Source organism: Mytilus trossulus, chromosome 11, assembly GCF_036588685.1.
Source record: "Mytilus trossulus isolate FHL-02 chromosome 11, PNRI_Mtr1.1.1.hap1, whole genome shotgun sequence".
Taxonomy (NCBI): Eukaryota; Metazoa; Mollusca; class Bivalvia; order Mytilida; family Mytilidae; genus Mytilus; species Mytilus trossulus.
In genome coordinates, this window is record NC_086383.1 from 57,112,593 (window position 1) to 57,139,561 (window position 26,969).

General features: G+C 31.8%; 1 protein-coding gene across 7 annotated transcripts in view; it reads right to left on the reverse strand.

The window, feature by feature from the left end:
- The window catches only part of LOC134691339 (MYND-type zinc finger-containing chromatin reader ZMYND8-like), a 62,708-nt gene that overhangs the window by 25,985 nt on the left and 9,754 nt on the right, over positions 1-26,969 (reverse strand). For 2 of the 7 annotated variants that reach the window (XM_063551805.1, XM_063551804.1), the window contains 5 exons: positions 22,352-22,472; positions 19,814-19,867; positions 17,904-18,158; positions 15,112-15,243; positions 3,461-3,509 (listed from right to left, as the gene is read on the reverse strand). In XM_063551805.1, the coding sequence (XP_063407875.1) occupies positions 3,461-3,509; positions 15,112-15,243; positions 17,904-18,110 (388 nt within the window). In that variant the 5' untranslated portion in view covers positions 18,111-18,158; positions 19,814-19,867; positions 22,352-22,472. Of the gene's footprint in view, positions 1-260; positions 395-3,460; positions 3,510-7,525; positions 7,549-7,722; positions 7,875-15,111; positions 15,244-17,903; positions 18,159-19,813; positions 19,868-22,351; positions 22,473-26,969 lie in introns of those variants that run through there. The other 5 variants (XM_063551808.1, XM_063551809.1, XM_063551807.1 and 2 more) reach the window with 5 other exon arrangements.

Consider the following 26,969-nt stretch of genomic DNA (forward strand, 5'->3'; position numbering starts at 1 on the left):
TTCTAAAAATGAGAAAGCTATATATAACACTATTTTATGCATTGTCTTAAAGTTATTAAAATAATTACTAATAATTCATATATCATTTCAAAACATCCATTTTGCAATCCACACACATGTAACACTATGGAAAATATTTTGCCAGTGTTTTGTTTTGATGTATTATAATGTCAGCTGATACAATAACGTTTCTTTGACATAAAGATCTGATTATCTGTTTGTGTGTATTTAAGGTTTTTCTCTTGATCTTTTTCACTTACTTAGCCTAGCCATTATATGACACCTGTTAAAGATTGAGGTCTTCAATAAAGCTACAATGTCTTCCAATTAAATTTAATGTTCAACACTATTTATGTGGCTGGTGAACTTTAATAAGTCATGCCTAAACGACTGGCTAAGAATAGATTTATCAGCTCTAGGCAGAAATACCGCTACATATAACTAGTGACTGATTTTAAAGTGGCAGATCTCTAGTCACATGACCTTAGTTAATGTAAACTGTAGTCTGCTATCAAGGAGATAAAATACACAGTTATGTTGTTGTGAAGTAGAGAGGTATCCAGTGGGGGAAATTAATCAATTCTTCTTCTGCAAACAAGAAATAGCTTTACATATTTTATAAACAGAAAATTCTTATCTAAGTGCTGAAAAAGAAAGCAAATGAAATTAATATAAAATATTATAATGTAAGTTAACGGTAAACTGCAAAGTAAAATAAATATGTTTTGTGGATAATCTATGTTCTGAATAAGAAAGCAAATGAAATTAATATAAAGTACTATAATGTGAGTTAACAGTAAACTGCAAAGTAAAATAAAATATGTTTTGAAGGGTGGTACAATGTATTTCCTGAAATTTAAAGATTAAAATGCTTTTGTCCCCAACCTATATACCATCTTAGAATTCATTTGCTTTTTTCAAAACATCATGTCTATTCACTTTATTTTGTAATCCAGAAAGAGTAAAAAGATGCAAATATAGGAAAATAACAATGTTTGCTACGCAAAAATAATACATCTTTAAAATCATAATTAAACTTTATCAAATTGTAGCTGAAAGTTTAAAATAAATAATTATGGATTCAAAGAATTCTTTGTTCTTTTTTTTTTTGCGCCTCTTTTCTGAATTTTTTTTTTGTACACATGTACGTGTTGATGCGATGATGAAACAAAATAAATCTTAGCAGATTATTAGATATCTTTATATATATAGAGTTTGTCTTCCATTGAAGTCCATACAATGACCTTTAGCTTCAAATATTTACTCTTTCATTGATATTTAATTCAGGAGTAGGGTACACAATTTATCAATTTAAAATCAGACAACCTGTAAATAAATTTAAATACAACAATTCTTGAAATGAAAATTGATACATTTTATGAACATCAAATATAAGAGTTGGGGTATGAGGGGTCCTGATCCCAAAATCCCAGGCTTAAAACACGAAATCCCGAAAATCCCTGGCTTAAAAACATAAAATCCTGAGGTCCCGAAATTCGAAAAAAAGAAAGAGTCAATCCCGAAATTCCGAGCTTAAAAAGTCTGATGCCGGAGTCCCGATAAAGGTCCTACCCCCCCTCATACTGGAAAAATTGTATCTGAAGTACAGTGCATCAACCAACATCACTACCTTAAATTTAAAAAATAATAGTAATGGTAGATCCTTTTTGACGATGGATTGGAAGAATTTTAACTGATTTATAATTTGCCTAATATGAACTAACATTTATACAAACATTGGGATTATACCTTTATTTTTGCCAGATTTTGGGTTTGGGCTATTAATTTCACATGAATTAAACATTCATTTATCATTATCAGGACTTGGAATAAGTGATTCATTTTTTGTAATCATGGAATATTTTCTGGAATTTCGGAATGACACCCCTTTTTACCACCCCTTTCCCAAGATCTCTTTTATCTATTTTATTGTCAACCTTGAGTCAGTTTTTACCATAAAAGCATATTTTTTTTAAGTAATTTTCAATCTCTTTCATTTTAATTGTACTAGCCATTTCATCATGCATTTTATGAATAAGGGTAAATAGAAAGGAATGATAACTGACCAAAAACTATTAAGATTTCAATTGAAACCTTTTATAATTGAAAGGTATTGAGTTATTCATTGTTGATTTAAAGTGTGCTTTCAGCAATACTGGGTCAATTTAATAGAAACATGTCCATAAAATGTTGTCCTATTCATAAAGTTTTTGATAAAATATTTCTAAAATGTGTAACAAAAATTCCCATTTATCCAGTTACAATACATCCTGATATTTCTTGAAAAGAACACAATGGTTTTGACTGAATCCCCTTTTTATATTTTAATACTTAAAATTAAAATTGTTTTCTTGTCCTCCAATTGAATTGGCACACCTAATAGGGATATTTCTTGTCCTTTGTTTACTCTCAGGAATATAAGCTGTAACAGTACAGGGTATTGTAGAACAAAACAAATATCAAATTATTAGCCAAAAAAAATAATTATACAATTCATCACAAATGCTGCATATTTACCTCTGACATGTAAATTCAAAGTTTTATACAACTAACTTGAGCTGCATAAGTTGACCGAAGGTCAAATACTGTAAGCAACGTCATTACCTTGAAAGAGGGAGATGTCCCACTCAGCTCTATGACACCTGAGTGGGAGATTTTGCACAAACTACATTTTCAAGTGAAATATATAACCTGTGAATAATCTGTTCTTACTGTGACGTAATCACATCAGCATGGTGACCTTGGAAAAAAACTCATTATTCACAGAAAATTGCACAATTCAAAATTCGTCTATATATGTACGGAGAAAATAGCTTGAATTTACCAATAGTCATAAAAATTAGGAGATGCAGTGGTGAATCCACAGGGATGAGGGGCCCCTTCTTTTGGATGATCAATGCATTTAAATGGGGACTTATGGTTGGAACCCCACTTTATCCTGGGAGCCAACCCCATTTTTAAAAAAGCTGGATCCGCCCCTGAGATGAAGTATGATTCCCAATGAAGCCATGTAAAAACATAAGTCCATCAGGGTTCAAATGACTAGAAGATATTTAAGCAATTTTTCATTACTTGTTCACATAATGCTATTTTTTTTTAATTTGTACTAAGAAAAATCTCTCATTTGAACAATAATCTGAACATGTTGTAAATGCTCTCTATGTCTACTGTCTCAAATAAAAAATAAGATGCTTCAATTTCAAATGTAAAAAGATTTGGAAATTTCATCTCTTTTTGACCTATTGACCCTTCAATATTGTAGCAGCTACGTAGTGCTAAGTAGATTTTAACTGTTGAACGTGTAGCTATAGACTAGCTGTTACATAGATATAGATAGCAGCTACATAGCTGCTACAAATGTAGCTGCTACAATATTGAACTCAACCCTATTCTAGGAAGCACAAAATATTTTCTCATGGCCGTTCCCAAAACTGTATCAATTCTTCTATTAATGTCATACCTCTACTAGCAGATGACTCCCTTGAACTCATTTTCAATCTTCTAGCTTCCTGAAAAAGAGAACAAAATATGTTCAATTTGTCATATTTATAATTAATAGATAAAAGAAGATGTGGTATGAGTGCTTATGACCATTGGTTTTCCCGTTTGAATGGTTTTACACTAGTAATTTTGGGGCCCTTTATAGATTGTTGTTTGGTGTGAGCCAAGGCTCCCACGAAAGCACGAAAATTGTAAGCCAACGAATAACAATGAATCAACAGTACTTTTTTTCGCATTAAGCCATTTCTAGCCCATTTCAAGGTGATTAGATTTCAAGATTTTCAATTTGCAGTAAACATCATGGTAAACTGCAAAAATGACAAAGGTTATAATCAAATGTTCGGTAAACATACAAATTAGTAAAAAAGAAATATATATTAAAGAAAGGGATTTGTAGCAAGTCTAAGTCACATGGTCTAATATTCTAATAGATTATTTTCATTACCTACTTTTGACTCTGGTTTATATTATGTTTTGACTGGTTACCTACGACATCCTGGTACTCAGTCAATTAAGAGCAGTCATAATAAGTAAAATCAAACATTGAGTCAGTGTAATTTGAGGGGAAATTTTACTTTTTTCCGATTACTTTGTGGTTTAAAGAAAATATGAAGCAGTGTATTTCCCCAAGAATTGTACAGATTAAATAAAAGCTTAATGTTACTTCTTTACGTTGCTCTAAACTTGACTTGATACCAGGATGTTGTAGGTAACCTGTTGAAAAATATAAACATCAGAGTCAAAAGTCTGTAATATGAAAATAGTCTATTGTAAAATATATATACATAGAAAATTATTTATTCCAATTGTGGGTTTTTTTTTCTTGGAAAATTTTTAGTACAAGGAGAGAAATTATTCAATCTCTAAATGTTAATATGATAGTCCCCCCCTCTTTCTAGGTTTCAACACACCATGTAATTTATTGAATTTCATTATCAAATAACAATTGAAAACAATCATGGCTTTTATAAACTCATTTAAAAGCTCTGCAGCATGCAATCTGTAGTTTATCATTTTATAATTCAATGTCAATTAATCATACAAGATGCCTAATAAAAATACAGACAAATTGAAATCAAATTTTATTGTCATAACTGATAATTCGCATTTATGACTCATTATCATGTTATACATGTATCACATCAATAAATTAAAATCAATTCATAAATCAGTGCTTGTTATATTCTTAATTTTTTGGGGTCATTTGGGGATAGTATAAAAAGAAGAAGATGTGGTATGATTGCCAATGAAACATACTGTCTTTCCACCAGAGACCAAATGATGTAGAAATTAGCAATTACATTTCCTTACAATGGGTCTCAACAGTTAGCAATACCATTACTGCATAACATCATATAAAAGTCCCAGACATATAGCAAATGTACAATAATTCAAACAGATTTGTGTATAAATTTTAGAACATTTGGTTGAGGCAAACTTAAGTAAGAGAATGGAAACATAATCGTCAGCAATTTTTCATTTGTAAAGGGACATAACTCTTTAGAAAGGTAAATGTGACCCCACCAAAATTAAATCGCGATCTTTACAGAAACCGATTTTAAGACTTAGGGATATACAAATAGACAAGGTTAAAACTTATGAGGGCCCTCATGGGGTTTTTGATTATGTGATTACTTGGCCGTTTTTTTAATGATTATTTGATTATTAAGCCAAATATTTCATGATTATTTGATTACCTAGGACTGTATTTTTAGTTTATGATTATTTGATTACAAAAGATAAGCAAATATTTAATGATTATGTGATTATATTGGCAAAAAAATGGTGATTATGTGATTACAAGAACCCCCCCCATGAGGGGCCTCACTTATTGAACCCCCACTTAAGTGGATACCAAGCAGTTATAAAACAAAGATGACTACAGCAAAAAATAAGCCACTATATTACAGGCTTGTGACTTGAGACATGTGGGAGAGGCACAAACAGAATATGGCAATGTATTTCTTGTCATTAGGCGAAATTGCATCATTTGAGCTTGAACTATTTTCTTTTCATAATGAGCTTACATTATTTTTTTATATTTCTGTGTAGACGTGTTTACACTTGTATGCAAATTTGTCGGCCATTACGTAAAATCACACAGGTTCCCGTAAACTTTGACATCATAATTCAAATTATTCGATGTCACAATTTAAAAGTGATTGTTGCTTAACATCAATGGTGATTTGGGGTAGATTTCAGGTCATTTTGAGGCAAAATACAGCTAAATACCAAAAGTGTAAATACGTTTATACGTTAATGCTCCTTTAATCAATTTGTTTAATAAAAAGAAAGAATCAATCCAAGTCATATAAAACTGTTCAAAATATTGACAGATGTCCACAAAATAATCTGCTAATTTTTTTTACTTTTAAGTCTTTCTCCCCTAATTATAACCAATCTTATGAAATGAACAAGGAGTAAGCGAATTGAAAACTGATTACAATAAGTTGACAATTGAAATCAAAGACAAACTGGTAAAACAAGCTACATCATAAGAATGTTATAGAAAACAAACCTAGATAAACGCTTTGATATATTAATCTGGATTCTAACAAGACGTCCTTCAAACACTTTGAGTTCCCCCGTGGTAAAATATGAATATATTGGTTGGGCTGTTCCGATTGTACTCTAACATCATGTGTTTGTATATGAATGAGCTACTCAACGTTATAAAACGATGATGTCAGAGTATAGGTATTTTACTGTGAAACCGAAAATCATCATAACAACGAAGGACGTAAATAAACAATGCTAAAATGTGTTATAAGCCATTTTGTTTTAAATATAAGACATATAATTATAGATTATCGTTGATTATCTCAACGAGATTGATTTTCTCGCTTGAGCTGGTACAGCGAAAGTGAGAAAAGCAAGCGAGTTGAGATGACCAATGATAATCTGTTTATTGCTATTTTACCTATGACGACGTTGTCAATTTCAATGTCAATTTCGTTAACAACACCAAGTGGCCTCCTTGGTTTCTAGTGATAATTTTTCCATATCAAGCGAGAAGCATGATATGAAAATTATCACAAAAAAAGATCAAAGGAAAAATGCACAAAATAGCGATAAGTAAATTTATTATTTATATTCATCTAAACTTATCTAAATACGTTATTGTAAATAGTTTAAGCTTGTCACTAATTCAGTTTGCTCCCTTTCTATTGCATCAATTTAACAGTGCGGTCATTTAAGGGAAGTGCAAATAATGCCTTCACCTAGAGCGCTCAATCCAAAGCAATTGCTGTATTTGTCTTATTAGAATCGAAATGATTCATGGGGGCTTGATATATATTGTGATTTTACCACGGGTTGTCCCTTCATAACTATCCACAATTAAACATTCCTCAATCACCACCATCAACAGCCCTGATTTAAAATGTGGTCAATTAATTTGTCTTTTTTTAAAACCACACAGAATGATTTTTGCGCATTACATTACATTTAGTTCAAACATCAATATAAATGCAAAACCTCTATATCAAAAAAATACTATGACTCGTATTAGAACTTTTTTTCCAATCAGCAGAAAGTACGTACATTAATACAATATGTCTGCAAAATTTAATCCTGGAATCTATGATGACCTCATAATATTCAATGACAAGTAATTCTAGTCTATGTATTAAACATGTTAAAAGTCTCTGCTATAATCATACATTGTAAATCAACTATCAATTTAATAATGATGAAGGTAAAATATTATTGCTATATATACTTTTGCACTCCTTGGATAAGTTTTTTTGAATTCCTTCACCATTTTCACAAAGATTAATGGAAGTTAAAATACTTTATAAATGTTTATCAGATAAATATTTTTTTGTAAACAAGGATGTATAATGCAACATGTGCAAAGAATACAGCTCTCTCTGACAGAACAAATAAATCAAAAAGTGACTTCAAATAAATAAATTATTTAACATATATAGACAGAATTTATAAACTATTGAAATAACGAGCTTAATTAATTCGCAATAATTAATATAGAATGATACATAATACACATCAGTAAAACAGATACCTTTCATAACTATACACTATACATATATTCCTTCTCATAATAACAAGTCTAGTGTCTATTTATAAACACAATATTACAAGATCTAATCTGTGTTATGATATTGACAAAAATACTACAGGTGTAAATTTCACAATGTAATCAATTACACAGGTAAACATGACCAATACACACAATACAATACAATGCATTCCTCTTACCATGTTTTTAAATAACTTTAGAAATTAAGATTGTCTACATTGCTGCAGCATGCTTCTTCTGTGTCAGCCATTAAAAGCCAGATGACCTTCACACTGTGTGTGGATTATTTATGAGTTACACAGCTGTGATTAGTGGGCGGAGCTTAATTTGCACAATGCCATAGTTACAGAAATTTAATTGGATAATTTTGGAAGGGCTCTCAACATAGTATTGACTATGTTGTGAGGCTCTAAATGGGAATTATAGATGAGTTAAATGTGAGAAATGGTTTTATTAATTTTTTCTTACAAAAAAATGGTTAATCAATGTTTTAGATATTTTGCTAAAATTAGCGTAAACATTCTTTTTCATAGAGAAAATTAAATAAGTCTAATAAACAACTAGGATGTTTTTTGAAAGATAAAACCTTACGGAAGTTTATTTTGTTCAAAGAATTCTTTTCTTATATCAAATATGATAACTTATAATAACAAATTTAGAATAATTTTTTTTAAGAGGATGCTTCTGAAATACACTGCTGTTTCCTTACATAAGAATTTGTTTCAGACTATTCTAATATTTATGTATACAATAACAAGGGGCCAGCTGAAGGACGCCTCCGGGTGCGGGAATTTCTCCCTACATTGAAGACCTGTTGGTGACCTTCTGCTGTTGTTTTTTATTTGGTCGGGTTGTTGTCTCTTCGACACATTCACCATTTTCATTCTCAATTTTAATCTTGGTATCATAACAACAGATTAGATTAATTAAACCTATAATGGTTTACTTTTTAAATTGTTACTTGGATGGAGAGTTGTCTCATTGGCACTCACACCACATCTTCCTATATCTAATCATTACTATCATTATTATAAATTAACCAAAATTATCCTCCACATATGTATATATATGATTGATTGATTGATTGTTAATGTTTAATGTCACTTTCAGATCTCTTGGATTATATATTATGGTGCCAATTAAAATGAACGAAGACCTTTGGGAGGAAAACTGGCAATAAATTATTTAAGATCAGAGTTGAACACAACGGGTAACAAGACTGTTTGAACTTACAACCTCAGTGTTGACAGGCTAATATGATTGCTGAAACGAAATACAGACCATTCAGCAACAATTTAGGCCTATGCATTATAGAGGGGACTTTTATTGGGACTCCGGGATCTGATGTTAAGCTTGGGATTTCGGGATTGACCCTTTCGGGATCAGGGAATTCTTTTTATCGACTTTCAGGACCTCGGGATCTCATGTTTTTAAGCCCGGGATTTCGGGATCAGGACCCCTCCTACCCCCTCTCATTATATAATACATGAAAAAAAATTAAAAGATCTGTCAATCAACATACTTATATTTTCTTAGAAGACAAGTTTCGTCATGTTTAACTTGTATATGTTTAACTATCTATTTGTGGATTCAATTATTTTATAATCATTCTGTTACAGTGTATATCTGTGTGGTTACTTTTATGTGGTTTTGGTAGATTATCTTTTTACAAATCATTCATCAAATCTATGGAAAAATAAAAAGATGTCATTTGTCTGCCTATGAAACAACTATCCAATAGAGAAAAAGAATGAGAATGTTAACAACTATAGGTTAACATAAAGAATTCTACAATGAGCAAATCCATACAGTAAAGTAAGCTCTTAAAGGCTCAGACATGAAGCGAAATACATTATGATCATTTTATAACTATTCACTACGATGACCTATACATGTATAGTTGTTAATGTCATTTTGGTCTTTTGTGGATAGTTGTCTCATTGGCAATCAAACCACATCTCCTTTTTTTATATATTCCCTTAATTGAGGAATTTGAATCATTCTAAGTTACCTATTACATGCTGAACTAGAGATTTTTCCAATGATCAGATATAAGGTTATTTATTGGACTTTGATAAAACCTCATATCAAAACACAATTTGGGAGCTATTCTTAAAATGCTTATGACATAAACAAGTTACATGAGAAAGGGTTGTTGCTTATTGACATTTGTGCACAAACGGGTTGTTGACCAATAGATATTTGTACATATAAAACATGGGTCTCTTTTATTTGCAATACTCAAAATATCAGGTGTTGTTCAACTAACATTTAGTGCACCGAAAAGTGAAAAGTATTCCTTTATTTAGTAAATGGTAGTCAAATACCACTTTTTTATAAATCATGACTTTGGCTTTAGTTTTCATTTTGATTTCAGGTTTGCACCAACTCAATCAAGTATTCATATGACAATTTTTGGCCAGTTTTTATATCTAAAGAACAAAAGACAAAACAGATGAAATGAAATTGTCAGGTCTTAATAGTTATCAAAAGTACCAGATTATAATTTAGTACCCCAGACGCACATTTTGTCTACATAAGACACATCAGTGACGCTCATATCAAAATAGTTATAAAGCCAAACAAGTACAAAGTTGAAAAGCATTGAGGATCCAAAATTTCAAAAAGTTGTGCCAAATACGGCTAAGAATTAAAGATGATCAAGTTCAAACTGGGATATGAAAATAAAAAAACAGGTGAAGTCAGAATGAATTTAACCAGATCTGTAAAATCTAATCAGTTAAAATTCATCACTGTTATATATATATTATAAAGCTGATACCAAATTAGAAGTCAATCTGTTTAGTTTACTGATGGTAAAACTGGAGATATTTGCTTAAAATTAATAATACATTTGATGTAGTTCATACAAATTTATTTATCTAAACAATTCATAACAAATTGAAAAAAATTTAACAAAGAATTCAATATGACCTTGAACATTTTATAAAATACATCTTACAGGTACTTTATCTTTCAAAAGCTTTTAAAGAAATATTCTAGAAAATAGTAACGAACATCAAGGGCAGATAATCAAACTCCTGATAGCTCTGTACAGTATTTCTACATAATGGATTAATTGGTCTGTATGGCTCCAATATCACTAAATAAGTCAATGTTACTTATAATAGAATAAAAACCTTCTCTTCAATTGGGTGTCTTGATGTAACCAGTTCTTCTTCTTCTTATGTCATTAGGGTTCAGTGAGAATGTAAGCAGTGGGTCACAATCTTCTTAAGTCATTAGGGTTCAGTGAGAATGTCAGCAGTGGGTCACAATCTTCCTATGAAAGATGCAGTGCCTCAGGCTTCACCAAATATGTGCCAGTTGCCAATGATCCTTTGTGAAGAGCCCAATTAAATATGGTTAGATCTCAGATAGTTGTTTTTTTAATGCTTGATGACTACTGACTTCTTTATTAACTTGGGATCAAACTGAATACTGTAAATTCAGAAATTATTGCGTGCATTTATTATTGCGATTTTGTCATTTTACACTTGAATGCGATTTTAATTTTTACGATTTTGAGAAAAGTCATGCTTAATTCAGTTAAAATATTACAAAATGCGAGTTTTAATTATTGCGTTTACAACTCAGTCGCATTATTCGCAATTATAAAAACCTCGCAATAATTTCTGAATTTACAGTATTGAATTTTCCCAAACTTATATATGCATGTCTATCTCATGTATGTGTAACCATGGCCACCAGCATTGTATGGGAACAAGGAAATGTTAAAATCCTGTCAACTTCAACTTGGTAGATGAGGCGGTTTCATAGGAGTGACTGTAGCTGATATTGGGTATAACACCTCTGGCTGTGTCCATGAACATATAGGTGCAATAATTCATTGAAAACCTGAGACTATAACAAATCCCAACTTGGCTGATGAGATCATGGTTTCAGAGACATGTACGAAGATGAAATTTGGTACAACACCTTTTGCTGTAGCAATGAACTTATAGGCGCAATAATTCATTGAAAACCTGAGACTATAACAAATCCCAACTTAGCAGATGAGATCATGGTTTCAGAGACATGTACGAAGATGAAAATTGGTATAACACCTTTTGCTGTAGCAATGAACTTATAGGCGCAATAATTCACTGAAAACCTGAGACTATAACAACTCCCAACTTGGCTGATGAGGTGGTTTCAGAGGCATGAATGAAGATGAAATTTGGTATAACACCTTTTGCTGTAGCAATGAACTTATTGGCGCAATAGTTCATTGAAAACCTGAGACTATAACAACTCCCAACTTGGCTGATGAGGTGGTTTCAGAGGCATGAATGAAGATGACACTAGATATAACACATATTGCTGTGGCCACAAACATAAAGGCGCAATATTTCACTGAAAACCGTAAACTGCATCAACATTAATCTCAAGGAAAAGCTGTCTACCAACTTGTTATTGCAGACAGACATCTGTATGTTGTGATAACCATCAATATCTGGGATGTTGATGTCCTTCTGTTATAAGTAGATGTGGCTTGGTCCAATAAAGATGTTAACACTATAAATATAAAAAAATATATGTCAGAGTACTTTCAATCAATCTCAAGTCCATTCCATCAAGCAATAATACATTAAAAAAATTGATGTCCCTACCCCTTTATACACAACTTAACCTCATTCTTCATTACAGATTGAAAGAATTAGTCAGAATTTGTTTCATGGGCATACAAAAAAAGATAAACAGGGATGCAAATATCTTGTTTTAAGTAAGGACAAATCATACTTTGTAAATAAAAAAACAACATATCTGATTCCAACCAAAATTTCTCTTAAAATTGAGAATGGAAATGGGGAATGTATCAGCTGTATACTACTGTTGCCTTTATTCAAAGAGACCACAAACTGACCATAGAAAAAACATCAGCCGAAGGTCACCAACAGGTCTCCAATGTAGCGAGAAATTCCCACACCCGGAGGCGTCCTTCAGCTGGCCCCTAAACAAATATATGCTAGTTCAGTGATAATGAATGCCATACAAATTTACAAATTGTACACAAGAAATTAAAATAACGCCATACAAATTTACAAATTGTACACAAGAAACTAAAATTTAAATAATACAAGACTAACAGAGGCCAGAGGCTCTTAAACTGATTATCAAGATGTTAGAATTATGACTGATATTCAATCATATTTCTTACCTTTGAAGAACATGATTGTCAACAGACAATTAGTATTCCTATGGGAACCAACTGTGCCCCTTTTCTTGCAAACTTGTGCCTTTATTCCTGTAAGTTGACTTCATTCAAAAACTTCTAAAGAAATATGGAAAGAAGCTGGCCAAAATCTTTAGCCTCTTCTGATATTATATAAACAAGACCTTTCACAGAATAATTCAAGGTTTAGTGATTATGTTGGTTTCTGTCTAGCAACATTTATAAGATACATGTACCAGTACATGCTTCATATCATGAATTCTTTGAGAGAGGATTACTGCATACAAGGAAAGCTGTTGAAATAAGGATTCCTCATGGTAAAGTAGAAACATCCATTCAAAAGTTTTTTGGTCACTATCATAATTTTGTTGGTTGTTACAGAATATCTGTGTATTTAACAAATGACCAATAATATTGTTTCTAGTGGTGAAGAAATTGTTTACCTTCTCCATGAGCACCTGAGTTCATCCCTAAGTTCTAGTTTTCTGTTTAGTTTGTATAGACTGTCTATTTTTTTCTTCTTTTTGGTATGTCTCTTTTTTATTGACTTCCAGATTTTGATTAATCCCTGCCAGGGACCCTGGTCATTTTCTCCCTCTCTTATAAGATGTCACACTACACCATGAACCTTCTTTAACATGTTCATATGATGATTATTGGTGTTTTAACACCATTTAAAGCCACACTTTTGGGCTTTGTGGCAGTCAGTTTATATTGGTGGAGGAAAAACAACAATCCTAGATAAGAATCCAATGCACCCACACAGACACACTAACAACCTCAGTATTGACTTGCTAGTGATTACAGTAGTAAAACTACTTAGACCACAATGGCACTTGGCCATTGAGGCCCTGCCACCATCAAACTACCAGCTGTGTTTACTGTTGACAAATTGTTGCAATTTCCAAGATGTATTATTGCCCTTCTTACAGAGAAAATAAACATTGTAACCAGCAATACAGGTTCTCCACATTCTGTGGGTACAACTCTGGCAAACACTGACCTCAAGTGACTCCTAAAAGCAATAATTTCCTGTTTCTTTGGTGATGTGTTGTGAGAGGAGTCTGTGAATTATACATGTACCAGGATGTAAGATGAATTGTATTTCTATATTAAGTTGGATTCATTATTCCAATTTTCATGGTTCTCATTGGTTAATATGAACCACAAATTCAAATGTTCAACTCAATACACATACTTATTTTCTATTGGCTAACACACAAATCTCTTTCTTTTGCTTGATTCAAGTAATGAAATCAAAGTTATCAGACAAAATTTGATATATTGATTGAATGGGTAACATCTAGTGGCAGATATTGCATGCATATTTATTTATCAATATGCTATTACAGTGTTTTCACAAAAAAAAAATTGATAGCGAGTCAAGGTGCTGGTCATTTTTTAACAGGACGAGACCAACAGTGAGAAGATGAAATTTTATTACTATATGATTCTTATCTTTTAAGTCCACTTTACCAAATAGAGCAAAGAAATGACCTACTGTAAACCATCAATCATGATTGATTTTGTGAAAAGTAAAAACAATTTTTTGCCAATATTTAAACTCTGATCTACCCTTTAATGTGGGACCTGACACTACAGGGAGATAACTCTGTAAAAATCAGTCAAACGTTTTAATCACATTGTTTTGCCAAGGAAATATTAAGCTTTTCAATGATCAAAATTGGTGTTTATTCAACTGCTTCATCTCCAATGAAATTTTTTCCAAGAAAGTGTGTGTTTCAAAGTTTTTGAAATTTTTATATTTTTGTCAAAGGGTCAAAGTAAATACTTGGTCAAAAATTAATAGAAATTAAACCAGCCAAGTTTATTTTTAGTCAAGGTGTTAGGTACCACCTTAATCCACCTAAAATTCATAAAATGGTGATATAAAAATTGATGCAGTTAGCTAGAAAGAGATAAACGCCAAAAAAACAGTTTCCACGAAAATAAGTTGGTATACAGCAATAGTCTCTTTTCATATTACCAAATAAGAACAGGTTCTATATTTTATTGACAGGTGACCTACTCTGTGGTAAGACATCCTGGTACTCAGTGAACTACGAGTATCCAAAAGAATTAAAATCAAATATATAAACAGTGCAATTTGGGGGAAAAGTTTACTGCTTTCTGATGATTTAGTCACGTATAGAAAGCATTTAAAAAGAGTAAACTGATTAAAATTTTGAATTTACTTATTTATGTTGCTCTTGCTTGACCAAGAACCATGATGTCCAACAGCAGAAAAGGTTACTGTAAACCTGTCAACAAAATATAAATTATTGAGTCAAAAGTCGGTAATATGAAAATGGTCTATCATAATTATTGACTAAATATCCATCACAATTCACTATAAAATATAAGTAAATAAAAATAAGTGTTTTTTTGTTACCTCAATCAGCTCTAGATCTCTTTTCCTTGCTTCATATCTGATGTCTACTCTGGTACTTTGATCAACAGCAAATATTGTGGGTACTGCATCTGGTTTAAGTCTCGGTCTAGGTGTATGGCCTATCAACTTAGTCTGTAATATAATCATGATAATGCAGTACTTGTTAGTTAGGTACTATATGGTTTAAGTCTAGGTCTAGGTGTATGGCTTATCAACTCAGTCTGTAATATAATGTAGTACTTGTTAGTTAGGTACTATATACTATAGAGGGTTATTTTTGCGGGTGTAAAATTTTGCGATTTTCATTGAATAAGGTATACAATATATTTTGGTGGTTATCATTTTGGCGAATTCAAAACTTTTATCTATACCTTTGCATGTGCCATTTTAAAGTGGCAGTATACCATATATTTTGGTGGTTATCATTTTGGCGGATTCAAAACTTTTATCAATCCTTTTTGCATGTGCTATTTAAAATTGGCAGAATTTTTTTGCCGATTTTGTTATGTCCGCGAAAATAAGCAAAAATTTGCACCCCCCAGAAAATAACCTGCTATACAATAATATAGTAATGGGTACTAACATAAGAGGTCTCTAAACACATAATTTCCAAATGGAGCTTTCTTTAGTAGAAGCCATATTCATTTTGTGAAACAGGGGGAAAATGTGAAAGCATAAAAATATAATATATGCCGAAAAACATATCAGGAGCAGCATCTGGTGATGTCTCATAGCCTTAGAAGGTTACATGTAAAGTCACATTCTTTTTCACTTTTATCATCTAATCAATATAATTAAAACTAACACATTCCCTCATTTTTTTATGCTTGGTTGCTGCTTGGTTTTACTTTACACTTAATTTTAATCAACCAATCATCCTTGCAGCTTTTATGAAACCTGCTAAGGAATTCAAAGTGTGAAGCCAAGCTAACCACCGTGTATCATCAGTACACCAGATATAGGTACTAACCAAGCAGGCGTGATCAATTTTGACATCACACGGTAACGAAAATCTTTGCTTTGTTCACAAAATATCAATGTGGACCTCAACTCTAACATAATTGTTGTTTTAAGAAATTATTTGGTTGTATGTTGATGATGAGAGATGTCTCATTATTATCCCCAAACAAGAACGATTACTATAAACATGTGCAAATACTTGTCAAAGAAGTTGGTACTCGTCTCATACGATATAATTCTATATTCATTGCAACTCTTTTTCTGATAGAACTTAAGGCCACTGTGCGCATGTAATAAATATAGCTGTATCAATAATTGGTATTAAAATCTTTCATGCATATGTGTTTTCAATATTTTATTCTGAAAAGAATCGTTGTGTATGATGTTTAGCCGACCACATAAATCCTTATGTATGGTTCATAGTTAATTTGCTGCACACTGTTCACAAAAACTTTATTTTCATACTCATACCCAAAAAGTTTCAAGTAATGCGTAATCACAGGTACGTTTATGATTGGTAACTATTACGTTTGCCCTGTATTAGCTTTATTTTAGATAAAACATGTAAATGTAACGCCAATTGTATCGAAATTATAAGTTGGTGTTAACATTCACAACTATTTGCGCATTTACAAGTTAATTGTTCTTAATAGAATATAAAAGTAGTCTTATATATAGGAAAAAAACGATGTGAAAATTATTTTGAAGCATTTGAGAAATGTACATTAAATATTGATAAAACAAAACAAAGATTTTCGTTACTGCGTCAGTTCAAAATCGATCATGCTCGCTTGGTTAGTACCTATATATCTGCTGTACGATGATATACGGTGCTTATGTCACACACTTATCAAAACAGTTGTTCTTCAAACATCCTCATTAATTGGTATTTAAAGTGAATAAATTCAAGATTGATATTCTACCATACCCCATCCCCAAATCTAGTGTTACTGTGGATTCATCATTATTCGTGGGATACCAATTTTCGTGGATTTCGTTGGTATTGGTGAACCACGAAATTAAATGTTCAACGAAGTACAAATTATCTAAAGGCTTGTATGAGGACCTCGGCAAAACAACGAAATTAAATATCCACGAACATGCAAGTTTTCCTTCATCCACCAAAATTGGTACACACGAAAATAAATGAAGCCACAGTACCTGTCCGGATGTCTGACTGATTTGAAAAAAAAAAAAAAAATGGGGAAAGTGTTTACAGACGATGCATCCACTTGCACATAATATTATAAAGGGACGTAACTGAGTACTGTTCAAGTGAGGCTACTTAATTTGAACTTGATTGGAGTATTGTGGTAATTTGCATAGTTTATAAGTTATAACATTAAGTTGAGGCATTAGCTTAAGTAAGAGAATAGAAACAAATATTTCAGCAATTTTTCCATTTGTTGAGGTAAACTAAAGTCACAGAGTTGAAACTAGAAATTCAGCAATTTTTTTATTTGAAAAGGTGCATAACTCTAGAACAGTATAAGTGATGCTACCTAATTTTCAAACCTGATCTGATTTTTGTGGAGACAATGTGTGTAGTTTCATTACATTTAGTTGAGGCAATTTTAAGTTAGAGAAACAAAGAATTCACATTTTTTTTCATTTGTAAAGGGACATAATTTTAAAATGGTTTATGTGACACCACCAATATTACTACTTGATCAGTGTTTTGTGGTAATAAGCATTGTGTATAAGTTTCATAAAATTTATTTGAGGCAAACCAAAGTTTGAGATTGTCTTAAAAATAAAAACGAAGACATTAAAATAAATGATAGCACTTAATAAAAACAGTTTTAACTTTGTCAGAAAAAAGTTATAATTACCATAAAATTCAACTCATAACTTGACGTTTCAAAATGGTCGCTACACACACCCTTGTGCCTTGAAGGAGTGAAACTGTCATCTTGAAGGTTAAGGATTCGCAGCCACGTCTGGTACAATTCTTTCTGTTTTAATGGGTCTGGAAACTTATATAAGCTTGCTCCTTTATAATAATAGCCAAAACAACCAAACACTTGGCAAGTCGACATTTTGATACTGAATAACGACCTTGGTATGTTATGCTTCTTTTTTGGAACCTTGTGGTAATTAGATATCACATGATCATTAGTGGTATGAAGCTGTCAAGATGTGGTTTCACTGTAGGTATTTCCCTTTAAGATAGCTATATATATAGTCAGATGAAGAAATCTACTGGCAATTATTTTTGTGGTTAACAACATTTGTTGAATCAGGAAAATTGTATTTTTTGGATATTTGATTTCCAGGTTGGGAAAAGTCTTCACAATAGAAATGAATGCAGCAGTCTAAGGGTTAAATACAGTACCAATAAAATCCAGGAAAAAGTTGGTATCTTACTAATAATAATGAATCCAAAGTATTTCATTCACTTTTTTCATTTTTTAATAGGAAAACCACAAATTTCAATCTTGAAGGAAGTATCAATTGTCAATAGTCTTGAAAGCACACTTTAATAAATCTATAAAATCAAATATAGATGCCAAAAAAAACATAATTTATCATTATTCATTATTCCGCAAAAATTAACACTATAGTACACTCAAGAAAATAAATGAAGCCCCAGTATTTAGAAAAGTGCAATAATATACAACTTTGGACTAAAATAAAAACATTGTTGACTTTTGAAATGACAAAAATCAGAGGAAATAGTATGTACAGTGCAAAAATCACTAAAATGGCAACCCAACAATGCATGGTAACAAATATTTAACAAATAGGTGAATATTAAGCCTTTTATGATGGAAAAGCACAAATGATGTATAACAAGGTCTAAGTCATTGTCTATCTTGACAAATTTTGTGAGTGTTTTCAATAGATTTTATTTTTGGTATTTTAACACAGCTTTTACATGTTTAAGCACTGCTTTTGGACTATTTCATGGCAGCCAGTTTTTATTGGTGCAGGAAGCATGAATGCTGGAGAAAACCACAGCCTTCAATAGGAAAACTGACAATCCTAGTCAATTAAGATTTGAGTCAAGTGCTCCCGCACGAGTGGGGTTTGAACTCACAATCTCAATGTTGATTGGCTAGTGATTACAGTAGTAACTACTTAGACCACTCAGCCACCAAGGCCAATAGAAGATATAACTAAAAAGACAAAGTCTTGTTCAACAAAACATGAACAGACAGGAACGAATATATAGTAATATATTGTTGCATCCATTCCATAAAACAATTACTATTGATTAATTAATGTATGAACCTATAATCCATTACAAGTATTAGCCTTTTCAAAAGGGCTATAGTCGTCTCTTAGCTGATGAAAATGGAAAGTGCTCTTGCTTTGTAGATTAATTCATTTACTAGAATAGCCATGTGCATCAATCATCAAATTTTACCACACACATTATAAAGTAGTATATATCCTTTAACGTTGTTGTTTACGAAACTCCAGAAGATTTGGCTATTTATAGATAAAAGTTACCTGTATATCAATAACATGAATATGCATGACTAATCACCAGGCAAAATCTAATTGCTAAAAAAGATAGGACAAATCCCATACTCTATGGGATTGAAGGACATTTACTAGGTTTGAATTGTCCTAACCAATCAATAAACTTTGATTGTTCACGTCTCGTAATATCTTCCAATCAGATAGTTAGAAACATTCACGCACTGACTGTCCATCATTCAATTCTTAATATCGACTCCTAGGAGCCGATAATAAAATCTCTTCATTTATTACATCAGACAAATTTGGTACTTACAAGTAACAGTTAATCAATAGTCACCATTGGCAAATATTTTGAATGCTGCTACACCTGAAAATACATAGAAATATATCAAATATACAGTGGAATCATTATTATACATGGTATACCAATATTCATGAGGGGGAGGACAGGGGGTACCCTTCTTCCTTCTCCCACCCCTCTTCTCCTTTCTCCTACCCCTCTTCTCCTTATTTTTTTTTTTTTTTAATTTACTGGAAAAAAGAGAGATATTTTATTTTTTCATATTTTATTTTTTCTCCAACTTTTTCTTCTTTCTCTCAGCCTTCCTCTCCTTTCTCCTACCCCCTTTCTCCTTTCTCCCACCCCTTTCTCCTTTCTCCTACCCCTTTCTCCTACCCCTTTCTCCCTGTCTCTCTTACCCCTGTCCTCCCCCTCATTCCTGGGGTTAATGAGTAAACGTGGTAAAACTTAATGTCCCCCGTCCACTAGAGGTTTAAAAAGATTTCACATACAAAATTGTGATACCTGACAACTACAGAAACAAGATATAGATTAATACAGCTGCCTGTGGTTGTGGGAATTCTGAAACAAACCGAGTTTAAAGAAGATATAATGTAACTGCCAAAAATTCAGACAACTATTTGACAGAGGAGTTATTCTTTTTGGACCTTGTCTCCCTTCTAATGATGCTGTAGATCATGTGTACAATTATTTACATACTGTAAACAAACTTAGTATTGCGAGCGATTTATTTTCGCCACTTTAGCGAGTAGAAAAATAACGTGAATATAAATCGTCGCGAATATGTCAATCTTTGATCTTTCCTCAATAAACTTCATCAGGTAAATCAGATAATCGTGAAATTAAATAGCCGCGAAGTGGTCAAGAAAGTGTAAAACGTGAAATAAAGTATCAGTAAAAATAAGTTGGTTTACAGTACTTATACTGTTTTATTCTACCAACCATTATGCTGCAATTTTTCCATATAACAGGACAAACTCTAGATCAGTGAATGACTCACTGCCCAAATTTTTCAAACTCTGCATGTTCTTGTTCTTAGAAATATGTAGGAGTTCCATAAAATTTGGATAAAACAAATTTAAGTCATTTGTATGTCAGTCTTCGCGCTGAGTGGCAACCCAGGCTTGTAAAATTGCTCTCGGGCCTGTAAAAATAACATCTCCAGGCCAACAGAATCTAACTACAAAAAAAAAAATTGAGCCCGGGCCTGTAGATTTAACAGTTTCTCATGAAGAATGGTAAGTTAGAGTGTATAAATGAAAATAGTATGGTTGGTAATATGGACAGGCACAAGGATAGAAAGATGGTCAAGGTAACATTAAATGTCCCCATTGTCTATGACAGAGGCATAATAAATGGTGAAGACACAGATGATGCCCCCACTTGCATATAATGGTATAAAGGGACATAACTCAAGAACTGTAAAAGTGACACTACTTGATCAGAGTTTTGTGGTAATAAGCAATTTTTATAAGTTTCATAACATTTAGTTGAGGGAAACCATTTGTAAAGGGGTATAACTCTAGAACAGTAACAGTGGCACCTGACAAACATGGAACTTGAACTTTTGTCTAAGATAAGGAAATAGTCTCCCATTATTTTACCAAATAAGAACGTCATGTCTTGCTCAAGCTCGGACATTTCTATAAACTATGAAATAGACCAAACCCCATACCCGTAGCCAGGGGGTTCGCAGAATTTGGATGACCCCCCCTGAAAACAAATAAGCACTGTTAAAGTCAATGTTCTGTGTTCGAATTGTGACTCCTAAAGTTGAGTTTGTGAGTCCAACCCCCCTTGGAATTTCCTGGCTACGGGCCTGAAACCCTAAATTGACATATTTCAGCCTTTATAATTAATTAAGTGTTTTGTTTTACAAATAAGTCTTGGAAAGTTATTCTAAAGTTTGCTTTAACACCTTCATTTCAATAAGGATCAATATTGTTTTCTAAAAGCTACCCTTAGCAGCTGTCAAGTTTATCTAGACAAGTGTTTTGAATGAAACAGAATTTTTTTTCATTTTTTTCCCTGAGATCAGAATACATTTGCTCAGTTGCAAGAAATATGTATTGCTTTGAGAGTTCCAAAAAGAGTTACATATACCATAATTGCTTTTGGCTTTTGTTTGTAGAAAATTTGATCTCTGGTGGATTATAAGTTGTCTCATTGGCAATCATACCACATCATCTTATTTTCATATCCATAATACTAAACCACTGTAATGATTATTATCATATTAATTGAGATCAAAAGTAAACAAATATTATCTTTTTAAGTTTTTTAAATATTTTTAAATAACCATTATCATATATGCATATAAATATTTTGGTATTTTTATCTGTCCTGATTACAACTAGTAAATATCACATGTGAGGTTCACATGTATGTTCAATTATGATTAAAACTCATTATTATAACAGCAGAAATGTTTGATTCATAACTTTCAAAGAATATATGTTATCTAAACATTGTGTGTACGGTATATATGCATACTATAACACAGCTTACATTTAACCTCAGAGGCATTTAACAATCGTCTGTGTACTTTACCTGTGTGGATCTATTCAATAGCTGTAAACGATTTTCTGTTTAATGACCCTCTTTGTTCACACTAATCTCTGTTGCTATGGCAATATCTGTCAGCCCGTTAATGTAAACAATCAACCTCACACTGAAATAAAGATTGAATAATCGTTACAATGTGCAGCTATTTATAGCTTTAACTTTGGTAACAAAATGCTCTCTTAAGTGAAGTCTATATAATCATGATACCATTTTCTGTGCTAATTATCCTAGTTATTAAAAGACTGAAAATTATATACCCAAATATGGGGATAGTAACCATTTTTTTCATGATACTCATAATGCAAAATTTTTACTGTGTGAAAATTGTAACAATTGAGATAACCATTAATATACATTAATATAAATATAGACACCTTTAGTTTATCAAATATCAGTCATTCCCAAGGTTTAGTTTAAAGATATTTATTTATAGTGGATTGGGAAACAAGTTTTGCAACTTATATTAACCCCTTTCCACTTTGTGGGTGCGAATGCTGCCTTGTAGCAGCATTAGCCTGTTTTTTTTCGAAATCTACAAGGGTGTCTTTAACATGCAAGAGATATGGCTCTCTCTTAACATGGGTGCACAGACATTTGGAAAATAAATGTAAAGATTGGATTGGTCCTTAAAACAAAAGAATAACTTAGCTACCCACATTAAATCGAGTGCTCAGGAAGGGTAAAAATTTCAGATCCTCTAGTGTAAATTATAACGGAATTTTTGATGGATCACTAATCTCTTCTTTTTTTAATATTTTGACATTTCTATTTACTATATAAAAACCCTGGTTATTAAAAAATAACACAGTTACCTGCAGCAGCAGGCTTATAATTTTATACAACAGACATGTTTTTGGTCTACAAAATATTCATCAGTCAGAATGAATAAGTGGAGAATGTATCCATGGGACAAGGATGACGCCCCGCTTTCTTATAACGTTTTAAAGAAACATAACTAAGCCTAAGGACTTCTTGTAAAAGGAGCGCCACCCATATTCAAACTTGATCTAGTTTAAAGGTAATAAGCACTGACATGTACTGTGAATTTATCATTATTCGTTGGATATCAATTTTTTCGTTGGTTTTGTTGTTACAAGTGAACCACGAATTATAATATCCAACAAATGAAAAATCCATAGGGTTTGTATGAGGGAAGTCATAAATGGGGGTACCAAATACAAACACATCATTGTTTACACGCTAAACACTACAGACAGAATTCATTCAGAGGAAAATTCTACTGGAAATCAATCGAACAACTTTCCTGGCCTGAATTTACAATCATGCAATACACTGTAAATGACATCATTTAACCATTTGTTTTACTGAATTTAACACAAGCATTATGACATAGGAAATTTGGTACAGGTAAAATTAAATGCATGAATTTGAAAGTTTTTTTTAGTGCAAACTCATAATAGAAGTATACAGTATAGATCAATAGATTACAAGCTTAATCTGAACAAAGCTAGCTCAATAAAATAATTAAAATTATTAATGCAACAAATGGCACCAGTATCAGGTTTTCAATGATTAAAACTTGCTTTGATAGTAATTTTAGCAGTGATTTTAATTCAAATAATTTTTTTCAGTTTTTTTCCAGAGATCATGGATTCACAATAATAAATGCAAGCATAAACTTCTCAATTTACAATTCATGATGCTAACAGTGCTGTAGTTGGCAATTTGATACGCACATGCAGATTTACTGGCAATGTTCAGCAAACAACTCATAATTCTGTAAAGATGAGTACCCAAATTGCTTCCATGTTTAAATTCACATTAAGTAAATCATAAATTATGTATGTGCCTGTCCCAAGTCAGGAGCCTGTAATTCAGTGGTTGTCATTTGTTTATGTGTTACATATTTGTCTATCATTTATTTTTTTGTATACATAAGGCCGTTAGTTTTCCTGTTTGAGTTGTTTTACATTGTCTTATCAGGGCCTTTTATAGCTGACTATGCGGTATCGGCTTTGCTCATTGTTGAAGGCCATACGGTGACCTATAATTGTTATTGTTTGTGTCATTTTGGTCTCTTGTGGACAGTTGTCTCATTGGCAATCATACCACATCTCCTTTTTTTTTTATATAAGTTTAAGTTGAAAGTGTTTTAAATAAGGGTTATATCTACAAGAATGATATGAACCTAAAATTATCAATGATCCATGCAAAAGGGATAAATGTAAGATGAACAGGACATATTGCCCTTTCAATTATTCAATACACCAAATATAGTTGACTGATTGCTTTTAAGTTTTAGTGTATGCAGGGATTTTTATAGTGACACAAAATTCTTGATGTATGTGAAAAACTTTAAACTATGAAAACTAAAGCTTGACCTACAAAACCAAAAAATAAGTTCAAGGTCAGATATATTAGTAAATTATTTGCATTTCTCATTTATTTGTGTGATGTAATAGATTTAAATGTTAAAGTATATAAATAAGGTGATACCTAATAGTACAGGGAGATAACTGTAAAATCAGCTGATTGTTTAATCACATTGTATTGTTACGGAAATATTAAGCTTTAGAATGATCAAATTAATGTTTGTCATACTGCTAATATTATTTTTCTGTGAAAGAGTGTGTTTTTAGGTTTTGTGAAATTTTAAAAATTTTATAAAAGAAGCATAGTTAATATTTTGTCAAAATTATTAAAAAAAAATTACAAGCCAAATTAATTTTAGTCGAGGTGTTTTGCTACCACCTTAAGCACAGTGAATGAAAAGTTCAACTTGGTAGAAACATTTCCTAGCAAGAATGTGTCCTTACTGCTCAGTACATGGATGCCCTTACTGGCACTATCATTTAGTATGTTTAGTGTAACGTGAAAGTGGGGTCAACTCTAATTTGGCATTTAAATTAGAAAGATCATATCATGGGAAACATGTGTACCAAGTTTCAAATTGGTTGGACCTCAACTTCATCTAAAACTACCTTGACCAAAAATTTGAACCTGAAGCAGGACAGGCTAAAGCAAAGCGAAGTTGGAGTCAAGCTGGTTAAAATTCTATCGTTATTTGTCAAAATATCCTTATTGTGATTAGTAAGATTACTGACTTTGTTGGAAATAATTAAATGTTACTAGAAAATCGCTATACAATTGGGCAAGTGCTGAAACCAAAGTTTTTTAAATTCATGGGTTGTACGTAGATTGAGCGTGCATGAAAGTTACAGTATGGTTTTTTTCTAAAAGACAAATTTAGGAAGTACAAAAAAATGCATTTCTACAGCATATATATTTCACAAATTCATCTGACTTTGTATGGTTTCAGAGGAGTAACGTGGCTCAATGAAATCTGTCTCTTCCTTAAGCATGTTTAGTAGTATAGATTCATCAAAACAAGTTGATTTTTTTTTATGATCATAATAAAAATGTATGTTTTGTTGTCATGCACCAAAAATTCTGTTAGTGTCACTAAAAAAAAGTCAGAATTTTTACTGCTATCGGTCTTTAAGGTATCCCCAGTATGGCTCTGACATGAATCAAAGCCCAGTTTTACATTTATATTCACATACACTTTATATGAGAAAATGGAAACTGGACATAGAAAAGGACCAAAAGATTTGTGTCATATAAAATTAATGAACAGGAGGGAGTAAGTCGTTTGACAACTAAAGAGCAAAGGGCATTCCCACCAGATTAGAAAATTAAAATATCATAAATATTCTTCAGATTAATTTGGTGTACTTTATTTAGTAGTTACAAGGTTTAATGCAAGTATATATAATTCACTATGTTATTGTTCATTTTTTTTATCAGAGACATAGATTCACGACTAGAAAATCTTGCAGACTTTACATGTGTCAACTGGTATCCAGCATTACCGGACTAGATTTTTAAAACTATCAGATTTACATGATTTAATTGTATGTCTCTGATTTTTATCTGTCAAACTGCGCATCAGCATAATTTGATTCACACATCATGTACTTATATAAGGGAGCTACCATTTGATTTTTATGGGGGGGCTAGGATGAAATTTGAAAAAAATAGGCAGGACAGGAGTTTTGAGTGAAAAAAAAGGCAGGATGAGCAACTTGGTAAAAAAAAAAGGCAGGATGAGAATTTGTGTAAAAAAAGTCAGGATAAACTAGTAAAAAAAAAAGGCCGGACCGAATAGAGTAAAAAATAAAAAGGCAGGACAGAGATTACAACTAAAAAAAAAAGCAGGACAAAATTTTTCATCCTAGCCCCCCCATAAAAATCAAATGGTAGCTCCCTAAATGCCTCCACAACATTTCAAACATGTTCTCTTTATAAAAATACTACTTTCTAAGTTTCTTTTTCTTTTTAATTAAACTGAAATTTTTGTAACATGTGTAACAGCATATATATTCAGAATGATATCTAATGTGAAAATGCATCAATAAAACAAAACAATAATTAGTCAAACCATTTTACAATGCATATTTTAAATAGAAAATAAAAACATGGAGGACTAAACAAGCATGCCCATGCTTCCATGCATGGTCCATCAAAATGATTATTTTACAATTAAAGTTAATTACATAATTGTGACTATTATGCAGTCACATACAATAAATCATACCACACATTAATAAAACATAATTAATAGTTAAAGAACCTGTTTTTA